Here is an 18,611-nt window from a genome sequence, read left to right as displayed (position 1 = left end):
ATGGGAAGTTCAAAAGTATTACAATGAACCAGAAACCAGGAGGTGAATCAAACTGATATAACAAGTCCAAAAATACGTTTGAACCTCTTGATCTCCACAATGTGGCTCAGGAGTCTGCGTGATTGTATAAAAAAGTGCACTTTGCTATTGAAAATAGTGAAATAGTAGGGTAATTCTTTCATAAGAGGAGAAAATGAGATGCGCTGATTCTCAGAGCTTCCAAAAAAAGGCACTGCATTGAAATAACTCCTAATTAGAGAGAGCAACATCCAGAACTCAAGCACAACTCCAGGCTCACAATGCCTGAAACTTAAGCTCAAGGTAAAGAAATTTGTAGGCAACCACGTATAGAATCATTAAACTTGGTAAAAAAAGTCCATTCCTACATGTCCTTCTGTGTGTGAAACAAGGAATTACCAAAAGGGAGGGATTGGCAGCTCAGTTTTCCTCTCCTAGGAACTACTTTGGGGAAAGGCAAACTGTGGCGATTGTCTGTGAGGGAAAAAGGGGGATGAAAAAGGGTGACTACTGCAAGGGTGGCCATCAAACTCCAGAAAACTTGACTTTCCACTTCATTTCTCACTAATCTTCCTTTTTTTTTCTATTTTTACTGAGTTCACCATTCAATATCCAAGGCCAAAATGCACACTAAACGCCAGTACAACACACATCAATGTAGTGTGAATGTTGCAAAAACATGAGTAATGCAGGAGAGTGAAGGCTTGCTGGGCTTCCAGTGGGGAAGCTCTCCGTGGTGTGGGAGCTGCACAGTGCTCCAAGATAAAAGGAGAGGAGGACAAGATGACAGGAGGAAAGAAAGACAAGGGGAGAAGAGGAGAGGAGGACAGGACTTTCCAGCACTGCACGTGACGCTCAACCCTTCCAGAGCCACCCAGCCTGGTGTGAACAGGCATTTCCAGTGCTGCTGCTGGGGTGGCGGGACGAGTGTTCCTGACGTTGCAGAGACGGGTGTTTCTACACGGACTGTGCTGGTCCTTGGCAGTGAGATGGGGATGAGCGTCTCCAGTGCAGCCGCCTACAATGGCCACGCACTTCAGGGCACGGTGGGGATGAGTGGCCCCAGCAGGGTGTGGGGACAGGACTGGCGCTCAAGATGCTGTGTGGTACGTAGGGATGGTGCCACCCTGGCAGGGATGGTCCTTCTGGACAGGATGGATGGATCCTGGGTGAGGTGGGATGGCAGTGGGTGCTGGGGAGATGGTTGTGTTGGGTCCTGGCATTCCTTGTCATTAGGGTTGGCCTGATGTGAGGTGAGATGGTGCGTGGTGGCGTGGTTTGGGAAGGGTGAACGTTATGTGGGGTGGGATGGTGAAAGGTGGGATGGGTCAGCTTGATGTGGGGTGTGTTCTGAGGTGGGTTGGCACCATGCGGAGTGTGTGGTGTGGTGTGAGTTTGGGGAGATTTGGGAAGGGTGAACATTATGTGGGGTGGTACGGTGTATGTAAGATGGGATAGGTTGGCTTGTTGTGGCGTAGGTTGGCATGATGTTGAGTTTGTTGGCATGGTGTGGGGCAGGGGGGCCTGTTATGGGGCAGGTTAGGGTGGTGTGGGACAGGTTGCTGTCATGTGGGGCAGGTTGGGGTAATGTGAGGCAGGTGATGTGATGCAGGACAGGTTAGCATGATGTAAGGCAGGTTGTGCTGCTGTGGGGTGGGCTGGCGTGACATGAGGCAGGTGGATGTAATGTAGGACAGGGTGGTGTGATGTAGGACAGGGTGGTGTGATGTAGGACAGGGTGGTGTGGTGTGGAGCAGGTTTGTGCGATATGGGTAAGGTGGTTGCAATTTGGGGCAGGAGGATGTGCTGTGGGTCATGTTTGTGTGATATGGGGAAAGTGATATGATGTGGGGCAGGTGGATGTGATGTGGAGCAGGTGGATGTGTTGTGGGGCAGGTGGATGTCATGTGGATGCCATGTGGGGCTGGTGGATACCACATGAGTGCCATGTGGGGCAGGCAGGTGCCATGTGGGGCAGGCAGGTGGGTGCCAATGCCAGGTGGGGCTGGTGGGTGCCATGTGGGGCAGGCATGTGGGTGCCAATGCCAGGTGGGGCTGGTGGGTGCCATGTGGGTGCCATGTGAGGCAGGCAAGTGGGTGCCAATGCCATGTGGGGCTGGTGGATGCCATGTGGGTGCCATGTGAGGCAGGCAAGTGGGTGCCAATGCCATGTGGGGCTGGTGGGTGCCATGTGGGGCAGGCAGGTGGGTGCCAATGCCATGTAGGGCTGGTGGGTGCCATGTGGGGCAGGCAGGTGGGTGCCAATGCCATGTGGGGCTGGTGGGTGCCATGTGGGTGCCCTGTGGGGCAGGCAGGTGGGTGGGTGCCAATGCCATGTGGGGCTGGTGGGTGCCATGTGGGTGCCATGTGGGGCAGGCCCCAGCAGGGCCGGGGCCGCTCCCCGTTGCCAAGGCAACACCGCCCCCCGCCCGCCCCGCACACCCACCCAGCAAAATATTTTCGCCGCACCACGTGACATAAACATCTCCCCGCGCACGTGACGGGGGCTGCGGGTTGTCGATCAAAGACCTCTTCGGCCAATCAGCAGCCGCGCCTCGGGGCGCCGTCCCGCCTCCCGGAAGCCCGAGCTCCAATCGGCGCCGGCTCGCCCTCCGGCGGTTGGATGGCGGCGGCGGAGCTCGGCGTCGATTGGCGCCGCTCGCAGCCAATAGAGGCTCCAGGACTCCCGCCTCCGAGCGGCGCGGACCAATCAGCGAGCGGAGCGCCCCCCGGGCCCCGCCCCTGCGCCCGCCCCCCGGCACTGCGGTAATATGGCTCCGTAGCGAGCGGCCCGGGCCGGCGCCGCTGCCGCCATTAACCCCTGCGTGCCCGCGGGGCCTCGGCCCCGCCGTGAGGATGAGCTCGGCCGCCGGCCCCGCAGCCTTAGCCCCGGGCGCCGCCACACGGGCCTTGCATGTGGAGCTGCCCTCGCAGCAGGTACGGACGGGCCGCGGGGGGTGGTGCTGAAATGGGGTGTCCTGGGGCGAAGAGGAGTTCTTCCTGAGGCGGGAGATACCCTGCAGCTCTGGGCGCACCCCCTTTCTCCCCAGGGTATCCTGGAGTGAGGAGGACGGCTCCTTGAGGCGGGGGGTATCCTGGGGAGACAGGGGGTGACCCCCGAGGTGTGGGTGCTCTGAGAGGACAGGGAGTGGTTTCTGAGCTTTGGGTAGGCCTAAACTGAAGAAACAGAGGGTATTCCCTGAGATGTGGGGGTGCTTCCTGAGAAATGGGGTGCCCTGAGGTGTGAGGGTGCTCCCCGAGCTGTGGGGTATCCTGGGGTGAAAGGAGGAGCTCCCTGAGGTGTGTGGGTGCTCTCTGAGGTGTGGGGTACCCCGAGGTGAAGAGGGGTGCTCCTTGAGGTGAAGGGGTTTGCTCCCCGAGGTGTGGGATACTTTAAGGTGAAGGGAGGTGCTTCCCGAGGTCTGGGCTGCCCTAAGCTGAAGAAAGAGGAGGGTGTTCTTTGAGGTGTGGGGTTGCTTCCTGAGAAATGGGGCACCCTAAGGTGTGGGGTATCTTGGGGTGAAGAGGGATGCTTCTTGAGGTGGGAGGTATCTTGAGCTGAAAGGAGGTGCTCCCCGAGGTGTGGGATACCTTGAGATGAAGGGAACTGCTTCCCGAGGTTCGGACTGACCTAAGCTGAAGAAAGAGAGGGGTGTTCTCTGAGGTGTGGGGTGCCCTGAGGTGCAGGGGTACTCCTCGAGGGATGGGGTAACCCAAGGTGAAGGGGAGATCCTCCCCAAGGTGTGGGCTACCCTGAGGTGTGGGGTTGCTCCCTGAGGAAGGGGGTGTCCTGAGGTGTGGGGATGTTCCCAGAGGTGAACAGATTTGCTCCCCAAGATGTAGGGTACTTTAAGGTGAAGAGGGGTGCTTCCCGAGTTGAAGAAGGTGGAGGTGTTCCCTGAGGTGTGGGGTAGCCTGCAGAGTGTGTGCGTTCCTTGAGGTGTAAGAGAGTATTCCTTGAGGTACAAGAATGCTTGAGGCAGATCCTTGAGCTGATGGAAGGAAGGTCCCTGAGACAAGGGGATTTTGGCACCCTTCTCTTGGGCTGGTAGGAAGATGAGGGGGTGAGGTCCCCTTTGCATGGAGGTAAGGGTCAGTGCCCCTCTCCTGATAGTACCTGAGAGTGAGGGAGGGGTGGGTGGGTGGGTGTCCCCTCTCCCTGAAAGGCTGCTGCCGTGTCCATAGAGGTTCTGGGTGCAAACTGAAGATGGGAGTTGCAGCACAGACAACACCCAGATAAACTGGCTTTAATCGTGGGTACCTAATGGGGCAGGAGCAGCTGGGGTGCCCTCTTCTCTCCTACTGTGTCTCTTAATAGGGCTGGAAAATGTACCGTGTATTCTAAAAAGTGGTGAAATGTTCCCTCCCCATCACATCCTTCCTTGAGCTAACTCTGTTTTTCCTGTTTGGGGATAGCTGGCTTTTGGTTTACTGGGCAACTGTCCCACGTTTTAATTTTGGAGAGTGTTAGGAGCAAGGTTAAGTTAGGAAGTCTAGGCTCTGCATGAGGGTTTAGCAATCTGTATCAAACTAAGTCTGTGCCCTTTCCCCTCTTGCATGCAGTGGTGTTTATTGTGTCTTATCAGCTTAAGTAATGGTGGTAGAGAGGGGAATAATTACTTAGTGCAGGCATACTTTTCTTTAGAAATACTGTAGGATGTGAGTCTGCACTGGAGTTTTGGTTTGTTGCCTGGTGCAGATGACGTTACTAGGAAGTAGAAACATGACCTGAGTTACTTGAACTACATGCTTTGGGGTGTGAAAACAAATTGTTACTAGAGAAGAATCAATAAATATCAACTTGTGATGAAGGTGTAGCTGCTCCTTGGATAAACATGATTTACCAGATGTTCGCTTAGGGGCAAAGGGAGGGAATGGAGATAGCTTTTGGCCACCAGAGCCTTGCAAACATGGACTCTAATTAGAAAGCGAGTACTTATTGTAAAATGTGGGCCTGTTTTTATTGAACAAAAATAAGAGCAGTGCTTTGGATGAACTTCACAAGGAGCTGTGAATCTTTCAGGAGATCACGTATGGCCTTCTCCCTGATGAATTTTTGGTTTTATTCTTTCTTAGACTTGTGCAAGAACCAACTGAATCCTGCAGGGAGAAGCCTTAGTTATTAGTCATTGGACTTAATTTGTGAAAGTGAGACCAAAATGTAGTCTTTTTTTTTTTTTTTTCCTAGGAGCAGAAACTTCTGTAGGAGTATGTAGCAGCAGGAACTGAATCATTACTTATAGGATGTTCCAGTGGAGTAAATATTTAGTAAAGTTATGTAGGATGCTTGTATGTGTGCTGAAAAAAAATGTTAATTGTGGCAAGTGTAAGTCTATGGCGAAGTCTGAGGTATTGTTTTGCTGTGTGCTCTGCAAATATAAGGGCCGTGTGCTGAGGTATCAGTGTGCTGTGTTGGTGGTTTCAGTCAAATCGAGGAGCTCTGAAACTACAGTTGGATACGCTGATAACAAATCCTCTCTAACTGTGTTATCTGATCTTAACAGTCTGTTACTGAATTGCAAGATACCTTACCTTGGGGGTACTGTCAACCTGATTGAATTTTACTGCAGAATCATGAAAAAGAATGGAAAAGGCATTCCAGTCTCTTGTACCACTTCTGTAACAGAGAAGTCTGGCTGATGAGAGTGTGGTGCTGTTACACAGTGTTTGTTTCCTACCTGCCAGCACAGAAATCAACTGGGTGATTTGTTTTAGTAGGCAATTTTCTCTCGAATGCCCAGTGCTGCATTTTTTGACTGTAAGGATGAGAGTAAGACGGTCTGAGTCATGGCTATAAATCTCTCTAAAGACCAAATTCTCAAATATGAGCTTAAGGTGAGCGCTTTTACTGACTGAAGTGACTTTTTAAGATTGAAATGTTGAAGGTGTAATTAGGGTTTAGTCTAGATTTAATTGTGCCAGTGAAATTCACATTGATTAGGAAACAAAGCTCCTGCTACTGGCACATTTTGCAGGAGTGAAAAGTCATATACAAACCCTCTTCCCAGTGCGACCAAGCTTGTGCCAGGCTGACTAACCTGTTTTCGAACGTGTTTGTTGGTGGCAGGATGACCTGACTTAAGAAAGCCTTTTGCTGTTGTATTCTACAATTTAAGTGGGAGAAATAGAAGATATGGCTGTCAAGAAATACATCTGGTTAAGCATTAAATTCCAATTTGTATCCCTAAGTAATTGCGCCAAGATACTGCTTTCTTTTGCTGGAAGAGTGAGTCTAACAGAACTGAAAATATGTCACTTTAAAAGCAGAGATTCTTTAACGTCATCTCTTCCTAGTTGCTTGATGCAAGAAAGCCAGGAGTGTCATAACTTGCCGATTTCTAAATGCTCAAACCAAACTTCTTGGTCGTGTCATTGTAAGCAGTTCAAAATAGCGAGGAGTAGGGGTGGCAAACTTTTCAGGCTCTTACATTATAGATGGGAGGGGCTGGACAAAAAAATGCGGTCTTAAGATAGAGAACTGGTCATGCAGCAGTCAAATGATCTGTTAAATGTTACTGTGCTAATCACTGACCGAAACAGATATCGTGTGTGGTTGGCTATAGACAGGAAAGCACATCTTCATGGACTCCAGAACCAGTCAGTGCCTTCAGCACTTCAAACTTCTTGCTGAAATTGTGAAGCTTTTGTTATCAATCCCAACTTTAGAGAGACTGAAGCTTTTAATGAATGGTGAAATAGTGTTTGCAGACCTGCGAAGCTTGAACTTCAGCTGCATGTACTGCTGTACAATGGGCTATGTTGATGCACAGTTTTTAGTGAGTGATGAGGGAGTTTTAAGGAAGAAAAATAACCCATACTTTTTAAAACAAGTGATTTCCAGTCTGTCTGTGATTCAAGGCATTCATTTATTCATATCCTTGTCTGCAGACTGAAGCATCCCTCTTGTCTAGATGGGCCATCAGAGCTTGAAAAAACTGTAGGTATAATTGATTTTGGTTTTGAGTGGAGCAGAGGAGGATCCCTCAGAAGCCATGGCTAGAACCGTTTTAGAAAATGATAAAAACATCTTTGTTGTGGTAGATGACAGAAGAAAAGCGAATAAAACCTAGTGGGGATTTGAGTGAAGCAGGTAAGTACCAAGTCGTAAGTCTAAGAGCTTAGCGCTTCTGTGACTCGGCTGATTGTCAAAGGTATTTCAACAACTTGTTTCCACGTGGTTCGACTGTACATCACCCATAGGGAAAATACTCACCAGCTAGTTGCATCTCTGCCACTAGGACTTGGTAGCTGTAAGCTAAGAAATACGCGCTGCTAACGTTGCTAATTTCCACTGGTCTCATTGATGATCAAAAAAGAAAGCAAGAAGCTTTCTTCTGAAGATCATGTATGGCTTACTTCCAAATTATAGGAGGAAACCAATATGAGATGTTTGGACTGTAATGGGGGGAAAAAAAGCTAGATAGTATAGATACTAGGGGGCATGCTAGGAACTGTACTTAGAGGTTTTTCTTATACATTAGGAATTTTAGTTCCAGTTCAGTGTCAGTCAATCATATTTCAGTATGTTCTGTGTGGTGGTGTCCCACGTGGGTTACCAGGATGAGCTGCTCAAAGACTGTGGATGTATTGTGTGGGAGGGTGTGTATGAGGGTGTTAGATCTGCTCTGGGGAACATGGATATGGTGGTAAGAAGGGAAGGGGTTAACTGTGCCACTGTGCACTGATGTGAGTAGTGTTAGACCAAAGTCCAGGTGACTGAATATCTTCTGTGTCTTTTAGTTCCTAGACGTCTCCTGTCAGATTGTGATAGTTCCTGTAGAAAAGAGCAGCAATGTGTGTTCAGCCACAGATGTCAGAAGCAGGTGTTCAGGACAGAGCAAACAGTTAGTGAAACTTCCCAAGGGCACCCTGTAACCTTCATGCACTTCTGACTGGGAATCACGAGGAACCAGTTGGAGTTGAATGAATTTTTGGGAGCCTGGGGGCAATGCTTAGCAATCATGACTCCCATGGCTTTGATACTAGCTTAACTCTGGGAGCAGTTTAGCTCAAATAGTGCAGGACAGAAGTTTGAGATAAGAGGAAGGGACCTGAACTGATTCCACGATGAGCCATGTGAGGCTTTCTTGCACTCAGTTTCAGTAAACTGCAGAGCATCACATTTGGTTATACTCAGTTCCGATACAGACTTGTCAGCCTAGTTGCATGTGGGTTTCATGAAACACGTTAACATTTCCAGTGGCCGGGTAGAAGTATGATGTGCTATGCTGTGTTTTCTCCCATCCTACCAATGCTCCATCAGTCATTTATCCCTGTCCTAAACCTGTTGGGCAGGAAAGGGTCTCTTGTTTTCAATACTGAAGATGAAGCTCTGGAGCAGACCTGTAAGTGGTAGGAAGAAAATCCTCCAAAATCTAGTTTGAACATGAAACTGTGCTGTACAGTTTACATTCTGTGAACTGATTGCCTGTAGCAAATGTATTCAATGCAAAGATTTATACTTTTTTTCCCCAATCATTCCTATAAAGAAATATGAAGTTGCTGGTGAGAGCTGCATATCTCATTGATGGCAACAGAAGTCAAGATTCCATTCGTTCCATGAAATTCCTTGTACAAGAAATTGTTCCATTGGGCTGCATTTAAAGAAATGAGACATACTAAACCTTTATCAGTCTTTGAGCTTCTGTGATTTTAGTAATTACATGACTTTCATAAACTTGCCTTGCTACCCTGTTTGAACCTAGGATGTAAAGGAATGGAAGATGGGAGTGAAGTGAGTTTTAAAGCAAGGGTGTTTTATCTTTTCAAAGTATTTCTGGAAAGAACCTCTTGGGTTCCTAGAGTGGGAGTGGGGAAGCCAATTACTTCTAAATTGCAGACACTTCTGGATTCCAATAATGAAACTATGACAATCCAGTGTAGTCCAGTACCATGGGTGTATGTTTAGATACTTGAGGTGATCCAGGTGAGTAGAGGTAAAAACAAGATGAGAAGAATACGGGTGAATTGGAACATGGTTGAAATTTCATAGTTACTTTCTTTAAAGATATATGGAACAACTTGGGTAACATATCAGATAGTGCACTGGCAAATGATTTTGAGGGGTCTTGTATGTGGGAGAAGTGCAGAAAGCTACTGTATGGGCTCAGGGCTGTGTTGTACTGGTTTGTCAGTTAAAATGTTGTGAAAAACTCACCTTCTTTGAAATAATTTTATATTGCTATTGTTATATATCCCACTGAGTAATATGAAAACAAAGACTGACTCTTATATATTTACTTCCGCTTTCCTACTAAATATGCTGAGGGAAATCAGAATAGCGAATGGAAAGTGTATTTGAATATTGCTTTCACTTCTCTTTAACATGCTCTGTCTTGAAACACTGAGTGAAGAGGGAAGTGCTACTCCAGTAAAATATCACAATGGGAGTGCTGCCCTAGTGATCTTATTCAGTTGTATCCACATCCAGCTGTATCAATGTCTGGTGTTTGTGTGAAATTATTTGGAGGAAATAATTGTTGAAGTTACTATAAATTTTAATTGTAGCCTGAAAGGTTTGTTACTAATCTAGAGCTGGATTTTTGCTCTCTACAATGTACCTTTTTTTTTTTCTTCCCCCTCCTCCTAAGGAATGGAAGTGTGTTTTGCTGACTGCGTGATCTGTCGTTACGTTAGAAAGAGACCGTTCTGTTAGAGGCTATAGTAAATCAGTTTTGATGCTTTATTCGGCAGATAGAGGGGGCTTAGGGAATATTCTTAACTGAGTGAAGGAAAGGTCTTGGTATCTGGAAACTAAAGACTCGTTCCTTACTTGTGAAGAGAGGCTTACCAGTCTGTCCTTGGCTTGTCATCCAGGAATGAACGTGATAAACACTAATATGCTTCAGGTTATTAATCAGCATATGCTGTTTGCTTGTGCAACTTTGTGCCTGCTTAAAATCAAATGGTTCTTTAAGGTCAAAAGTGCCCCTTTGCATTGATTTTGTTGATGCCTTATCCCATAAGACCATGTTCACTTTTTGGGCTCTTCCTTCTGAGCATCATCTTGTTTTCCATTGCTTAACTGGTATTCCTAGGTCATTCCCATAGCTAATATGGACTAATGCTTTCTTATGCAAGGTGACTTAACAGCTTAAGGGACTTCTCTAATCTGCACCACTGCATTATTAGTGAGGTGGGACTTGTACTGCGGGACTCTCTTTTCTGCCCGGTGGCATAGTTTACATGTTGTATTAAAGAAGCTGTTGTAGTTTTGTTCTTTCATCTTGCAAGTGAGTAAATATTTATTTAGACAAACTCAGAGGAAAGCTTCAACAGGAAAAGATGGTATTTTCTAGCTGCTGCTTCTTAAAGGTCTAGGTCAAAGATGGAAAGACTGTACCTTTAGTTACGTGTTATGTGTATCTTTTATAAATACCTCACAAGAGGAGCTTTGTCTGGCCAGTGGTCAGTGCTTGTAAGATTTTTCTTAACCTCAGTTTAGAGCAATTTTTTAGGGTGTGCTGACAGTTTTTGTTCTTCAGAGTTGTGGTGTTTGCCCACTTGCTTGGTCTGCCACTCTTGATGCTGTAGTGGCTATAACCAAACACAGCTATTGAAACAATGCACAGAACTTCGTTTGTTTAAGTCCCTACTTGGGCTTATGATTTTGCTTTTGAAACCTTCCTGCTAATATTATGTTTAAGTAAATTCTATGTTTTGATTCTTGTTTTGTCACACCTAACCAGTTATCCTGTTTGTATATTAAGACTGAATACCCTTGTATTCTGTACCTGTCCCTGGTTTGTTGTTTTGCAGAGGTGAGGACAAATTTTGACTGTGGAAAGAAAAATGAGGATGCAGAATATTAGTGAAGAGTGTGAACAATGTGGGCTTGCACTGAATATCAGTTTTGTTTTTGGTTGTCTTGTTGGTTCTAAGCTCTAAAAAGCACTGCAGATTTTTATGCACATGATTGTGATGTACAAAGAGCAGATTTCCTGTTCCTGCTCAACAGTTACTAGCTGTTTATGTCATTGCTCTGAGGTGGAAGTGGAGTTCTGAGTTGCTGTCCTGTGTAAATTCAGTTATTTGGTGAGGAAAGAGTTTAGTGGACTAGCAAGTAAGACAGAGGGTGCAAGGGAGGGTAGAATAAAGGACTTGGCTACTTTCTAAGAGTGATATATAGCTGTCTGAATTTTTTCTATTATAATTAGCTGTCTTAATTGTTTTCCAATACTACTGTTGTTTTAATTGGCGTTAAAGGAGCAGATTGTGCCATAGACTGACATATTTTGTTAGATGTAACATTGACTTTCCGCGTTGCATTCAACTCTGTGTTGAGCTAATGAAGGGTTCTTTTGCATTCAAGTAGCTGAGATAATTATTACTTCTGCACGAGCCAAGTGCATGAGGGAAGAACTCAATCCTGTTTGGACACCACCTTCTGTCTGCTGACTGTCTATGTTTAAAGTCACAGTGTGCTACAGAAGCAGGAGTAGTTGTGGGATGGTTGGATGGATGATTAGAAACCTGTATTGAGCCTTAGTGTGTTCAAATGAAAGTTTCATAGGTGTCTTCTGTCTAAAGTGAACCTTTGAAAAGGCTTTCAGATGCCTATAAGCAAAAAGGAAAGGAAGCACCTTGATTTAAGGAACTGTAAACTAAAATTCACAATTGCTCATCTGTGAAAACTTTGAGTGCATGTTGGTGAAGATAATTTTTACTTCTCTTGTGGTCATTTAGTCTAGGTAAATCACGCTATGCAGATCCAATGTGCCTTATTGCTTGTGTCAGATGTTCAGGAATCTGTGGGAAGAGAGCATTGTACATGTGTATGCTGCATCTTCATGGGAAGAATGCATTTACATTCCTACCATGCATTTTGAACTGGTGTTGGCCTCAGGTGTGATTCATAGCAGGCATAACTTTTGGAAGACTTACCAGAAAGTAGCTGAGCCTTAGAAAGGAAGTGAGTTTCTGAACTGTTGTTTAATCCCATCACTTGACTTGAGGAAATTGAAATGTGAACGGGGTGCAATTATAAGGAGATCCACAAGTGATTCATTGAACTAATGATGGTTGTGCAGTTTTGAAGGCCTTGCTGTCTTCAAGTGTGTGCTGAAATTATATTAAAATAGAATTCCAAAAATTCCTTATGGTATGCCCTTCAAAATTGCGTATTAAATGCTTCTGATTTGTTTCTGAAGTGGGTTTGAAATCACATGTGGTTCTCTTGACTCCAAGCTGTCAAAAGCTGAACTGTGAAAAACTGTTATATTATAAAACTTCTAAATAAATCTTCCTAGCAAGCGTGTAGATTGGAGCATGAACGTTTGCTTGTCCTTCCTGTGATTTTAAGTAATAACACATTGAACAGTGTCTGAACTGCCCACTGTATGTTCTTTTGCTGTTAAAGGTTTTACGTACAGCTGCAGAATTGACCCAACCCTTCTGTGAGGTGCTTTTTTTTTATAATGGAGTGTGTCAAGCTGGAAAACAAGGCAGCTCGAAAACTTATATAAAACTGAACTAAGTTTGAAGTCTTGTCTACCGTTTGAATTCCAAGAACTCAGATCACATGATTGCTACTTAATATTCACACTGGTATGGATAGGTGAAAGCAAACAGCAAAAATCTGAGGAAGTATCAAGTTATAATAAATAATGAGACATAGAGCAGCGTTGTGATTATAAATAGTGCTCATGTTGGCTAAATACAGTTCATCTTTTGATAGATTTATTTTTTTTTTAGCTAGAGCTTTTATGCTTTTTAAGGTAAAAAAGCAACCCAACTTGACAGCTGTGTGCTACAAAGCCCTGAATTTTTCTGTGACTGAATTATGACAAGTATTCAGACACCCAAATGCCTGACCTTGCCAGCTCAGCTTTAAGTTTGAAACAACTGGTTTTGCTGTAGTAACATTTGTGTTGCTAATTAATCATTGCACCCTGCTTTAATGCTAAAATAGTTGGAAGGATTTTCCTTGCATTCTTCCAGAGCCACTGTGGGTCATCAAGCAAGCAAGGAAACTTGAGTGAAAGGCAGGTAAAACCAGAATACCCACCAGCTTGTGTGGAGGTCAGAGATAATCCTGACCTGAAAAGAATTTATGGAATTTTCTCCCTCAAAACAGTCAGGAGGAGGGTAGCAATTGGAAAATTGGAGATGGTGTCCATAGGTGAAGACTGTCTTGGTGTTTATTTTAAAAACTATCTGCTAGGTAGAATACTCCACTAGAGGCTACCTAAGAACTGGTGCTGAAGTTGTAGCCATTGTTGAAAGTCCTGTACAGTATGTCTTCTGAAGAAAAAAAGGATTGCTTTTCAGGTAACTAAGTCTCTGTGAGAATCTGGAGTGGTGATTTGCTTTTGGTGGCTTTAAGCTTCTCCATAATTTTTGACTTTGGTTGTACGAGATGGCTTCCCAGCCTTCGTAAACTGATTTCACCGTTGTATTTATGCTCTAAGCAAAAGTAAGGTGGTTGGTTGTTTTTTTGTTTTTCATTTTCCCCACCTTTGCTCATTCTTTGTTGAATTGGAAACAGTTTCTTTAAATCCGTATGATAGTTTGTACTTTACATGGGTTATATGGGAGTTCACCAGGAATGTGAGGGTGAATGTGGGGAAAACCCCCCTTTTTGTCAATCCAGTCACAGATTATGAAAACTTTTTCCCAGGCAATAGAATTTAAACTTCATTCTGAAACATATATTCAAATTTATTAAGTTATTTTAAAATCAAAATATTCCACCAGAACATATGAAACTTGTGCATGGGTATGGATGCAGCAGGCTCACTGTCATCCTTTTATTAACATCTGAAGGAGTTTCAGTCCTAACCCTTCTTTCACAGAGCTTCTTGGATGGCTGTGCCTGCCTTCCTTAAATTGAGATGCTTCTTTGACACCTTTGCAAATTGATATAGTGTGTGTGATTCTGTGAAGTGCTTGTGTTTCTGCTCAGAGCAACAATTCATAGTTTTGCTAGAAGAGGCAGTGCTAAATAGGGCAGATCATGCAACTGGGAGAGAGGGCAGGAGGAGGAGGTGGCATGTGCAGGATAGAAAGAAGATGGACGTCATCCTTTTCCCAGCAGTGAGCCATTAGATCGTTTCAGCTGCTAATAAAATGGTAGTCTCCATGTGATAAAGAATAAAGCTTAGCTGTTGCCCATATTAATGATGTAAGCTTCACAATTCATACTTGGAGCCTGAACTAGTAAGTGTGGTAGATCAGTAGCGAAGATGGAAAAATGGTGTTTGGCTGTGTTTTCATCCAACTTGGGTATACTTGATATTCTTGATTTTTTTTTTTTTTGTTGGGGGTGTCTGATTCTTATAAGGGAATAATAAAGTGGTTAAGGTGGCAGAAGAGTCAGAACTCTGTGTTTGGTTTTGCTACTCAATACAGGACCTTGAACAAATAGTTATGAAATTCCACAAATATTTCATGCTGTTGTAGGTAGTTGCTCTTCTTCTTGTGTTTCCATGGACAGTATAGACCTTTTGTTAATAGTGCACTTCCCTCTCTTGTTTTCACTTACTAGCTTTTCTTCCCTTCTTCCCCACCCTCCATCTTTACAGTGACTTTTTTATTACTAGTACTAGACTGTTAGACAAAAAAAAGTGAGTAACTTTTTTACTTCAGCTTTCCAGTGCCAGAGGGGTGTAAAGAGTGGATCAGGTTAAGCCATCAAGAAACTGCAGTGTTAAAGTCTGCCTGCTCTATCCTGCTCTTCTGGTAGGCGCATCTGTGTAGCTGCAGGGAGCTGAGTTGGAGGAACTTACACAAGTTTCAAACTAACTTCTTTTTTGCCAGCTTTAACGTGGTTAAATTCCCTGTCCCTGACCGTGACATTGCACAAATGCGGAAGAAAACATTGTTTGGCATGAGAACAACTATCTAGATGCAGAATGTAGTGAAAGATTATGGTATTTTAGTGTTGAGGGAATTAAGCATGAAGGGACTGGGCAGTTTCAGGCCTTTAAACATCAGAAGATTTGGTAGACTGAAGAGTTCTGGGGTCATCTGATAAAAAAGTGAAGTATTAATAAGGCTGTTGATCAAAATACTTCATTCTGTAGCAGTCTGGCTTGTTTATGGCCTGCAGTAAATCTGGAGAAGTTCCCAGAAAGTCATTGAATGGGAACAGTAGATACATCAAACAACTGGTAATAGTTCTTCAGAATGATGAAAAGGGTGTGATTTTCTTAAATAAGAAAAAAGACCCCTGACTTCTCAAAGAAGCTGGTCGTTCCTGAGCATGGATGATCTTGCTGCGCTCAGCAGCTCTGTCAAGGTGCTGCTCTTGAATTCCAAGAAGCTGGTTTTGTGGCTTTGCAGGCAAGAGAGGTGAAACCTGATGGTAGGCTCTGTTCTTCTGATCTCATCTAAAGATTTTGTGATCAGCCTTTCTATATGTCTTTGGGAAAGCTGTATGCTTATAACCTGTGATATCTTTAACTCCAGCAGTGTTTTTAAAATATGAGTTGCTACTCAAGATTTATTCTAGGGGAAAATTAGTGGATTTCTTCTGCTTTGTAGTAATTTAAGGTAGAAGGAAGGACTAATTTATATCATGTAGGCCAGCACAGAGTTGCTGTGTAGCACTTGCTTTTACTTAAATGCAATTTAGACTGGCAATTAAATCAAATTATAACAAGGCTTACCTTATAATTTCACTGCTCCATTGACTTCCCTGGGAAGTAGGAAAGGCTAGGACAGTTGTGGTAATCAGTATAACTTGTGTGTCACAAACCCCTTAGAATGATCTGTTAAACCTGCTCTACTACTGTGCTAACCAGTGATCCAGATACACCATCATTCAGTGCATGCAGCCTAAGTTCAGAGCTACTGAAAAAGTTAAATAATTGGTATCAGATCTGCTTCTCAGGATGTCTTACTAAGATACCTGTTGTAGTGTCTGAAATCTTCAGTACTGTGTTGCAGAGACTGTCAGCTGAGGAAATGGCACTGAAAATTATCTATACTCATCTGCATATTTTGCTTATCTTTCTTATGAAGGCAGATCCTGTGATATCGGTTTGCAAACATGACTGACCTGTTTTAAGTTATGTGACTCATGAGGCTGCCAAAGCACTTGTTTTTTAGCATTTGTATTTTGACTTTTAAACTGAGCTTTTTGGTATAGCTCTTCTAGTTACACAGCATCTCATCTGTGGGGAACTCTCCTTGTGATGAAAATAACTAAAGCTTGTCTCTGATGAAAATGATCTACTTTTTCCCACTTCATCTAGAAGAAAAAGGATATGAAATAATTCAGTTTTATTTGCAGCCACTGTTTTCAGTGTAAAGTGTAATGGGTCACTTCTTTATAGCATTGCTCTTGCGGTTTGAAATGCACTGATAGCTCATTGTGAAACTCTTTTCACTTTGCTTGTAGAAGTGCCAGGCTGTATGTAGCTACGTGCCTATTTTAAGCTGGTGGCTTCATTTAAGTGGTCCTGTCTGCCTTTGGCTGCTTGTAGCTCCACTGTCCCCTCTTTCATCAACACAGCTGCTTGTACAGGCTTATTGTGAACCATATTGAGGAACTGATCTGGTGAAACTCACTCAGCAAAGGGATAGGTGGTTAATTTTCATCCAGATAAGTTCCCCAGTATGATTCCCTGAGCAGCTGCATAAGTGCTTATTTATGGTTGTACAAATGATGTAGCAACGCGAATAAGCAGTGAGGGCTGGCAGCAGGGTGATTTGGCTGCTGCCAGTGATAGCTGAACTGCCCACACAGTGGGTTTTTTGTTTTGCATATTCTAACATCTTGAGCAAAAATAATATAAACACATAGCAGGTAACACTTGATAGAGATTTGAAAGTTCCCTCAAAATAATTCTTGTTGTTTGTCACAAAACAGCTGCAAGCCTTGGTGAAGAATTTTTGAGCCTATTTGAGTTGCCTTTTGGATATGTCTTCATAGCTGATGGTCTCCTTGCTAAAGCTAATTACCTTTGATCAGGAGAGGTTAATTACCTCTGAATGGTACCTCTGTTGACTTTTGAGGAAATCTAAATAATGCTATATAATATCAGCAGTAATGTAGTGGCCAAACTGGATGGTGTTCAGGATCCAAGTCCCTCTGTCATCATGACCTCATACTAAAGAATGTGAAAAAGAACATTGCCCATGTAATTGAAAATCTGTTCCCTGTCAGGTAGGCTAAATGGTCAGGTATGGGACAGAAGACAGGAGGAGGATGATGACTAAGTTGGAAATTTAAATAGACACCTGTTGTTTGTTGAGTCTTGAACTATGTTGTGGTCTCACAGCCTCAAATTTAATGTTCCTCTTCCAGCTTGTTTGGGAGAAGTGAGAGTTCACACTTGATAAATTCAAGACATGAAAGGGTGCAAAGGAGTTGCAAACTGTGGAGATAAGGACTCTGCTATTGTCCAGAGATGCAGATGTAGGTTATGACAGTCTACAGCTTTTTCCACTCCCATTGCATGTAGTGAAAGATGAGAAACTTGTTTAGCTTGGCTTTTTTTAAAATTTTGTTTTGTTTGTCAATATTAGAGGTATCTAGGCTCCTATCTCAGGCTCTGTTTTTAGTATAACTCATAAGTAGACTATGCAGGAGTGAATACACTGGTGGTTTTGAGTCTGTCACTTGAGCAGAAATTTAATGTTCCTTTTGTATATTTCCAGAAAGGAAAACTAATACATCACTGAAGTAATATCAAGTTTCACATTGTGATTCCAAAAAAAATGGTGGTGTTTCAAACTCCTGTTGAAAACCTCTTAGGACAAACTGCAAACAGAAAAGTTGTCTTTTGGTTTCAAAAGCATTTTAAATCCATTTTGGTCAGTGTGAGAGTCTTTCTTTTAAGGTAGATCCAGACCTACAAATTAAGAAGCTTTTGGGAAAAAGAATTATGCTGTAAAATGAACTCTGTGGTAAAAGGATGCACTAAACCAGTTGTTTGAGGCTTGTAGGTGGTTTGTGGTGATCCAAAAAGGAGAGGGAGTCATTTGTTGACATCCCTGTGGTAGATGGGTGAGGCACTGGTGGATTGGGAGATTAATTGGGAGAGTACGGTGCTGAAAGATTTGGTGAGAACTCAATATATTTGAAATGGCTGTTTGCCAGGTGCTAAGTTCATGGTAGTCTGTTTTAAGTATGCGTGGGTTTTCAAAGTTAAAATAAGTTCCACAGCTAAGCAATGATTTAAGAGTGACTGGCAGTCCTACAAAGTTCCTTTGTTAACTAGTTAAATTTAACAATGAGCTAGTAATGTTAAATATTTGTCAAAGACAAAGGGCATAGTGTGCTTTGAAACTGAGCATTTTAGCCACAACTGTTAAAACTCTTTGGCACTTGGAAGGGAGGGAATGGTTAAATCTGATTATTTTTGTTTGAGATGCAGAATTTCAGCAAACTAATATAGTGTTGGATTTGGATGAAATCACTTAAACCAAAGATTTTAGTGACATATTCCAGTGTATTCAATCCAAGAGAAAAGGTCTTGGTTATCCAAGCAGAAGGTAGCTGAGAGATTATAAATTTGACTGTGCCCTTAATTTTTCCCTGAAAATTTGGATATGTCTTTCTGATGTATTTTGCTTTTATTTAAGGTTGTTACTGCAGTTTCCAGGATTACTGTGAATTCAGGAAGCTTTGTTCAGCCTGTTACTTA

General features: G+C 43.6%; 1 protein-coding gene across 1 annotated transcript in view; it reads left to right on the top strand.

The window, feature by feature from the left end:
* Positions 1-2,768: 2,768 nt before the first annotated feature.
* The window catches only part of UVRAG (UV radiation resistance associated), a 103,010-nt gene continuing 87,167 nt past the window's right edge, over positions 2,769-18,611 (top strand). Inside the window, exon 1 of the mRNA XM_069883291.1 lies at positions 2,769-2,955. Coding sequence (XP_069739392.1) covers positions 2,875-2,955 — 81 coding nt within the window. The 5' untranslated portion in view covers positions 2,769-2,874. The remainder of the gene's footprint in view (positions 2,956-18,611) is intronic.

This window comes from Phaenicophaeus curvirostris, chromosome 1 (assembly GCF_032191515.1).
Source record: "Phaenicophaeus curvirostris isolate KB17595 chromosome 1, BPBGC_Pcur_1.0, whole genome shotgun sequence".
Taxonomy (NCBI): domain Eukaryota; kingdom Metazoa; phylum Chordata; class Aves; order Cuculiformes; family Cuculidae; genus Phaenicophaeus; species Phaenicophaeus curvirostris.
The sequence above is the reverse complement of the archived record's forward strand: the minus strand, read 5'-3'. Positions and strand labels throughout refer to the sequence as shown.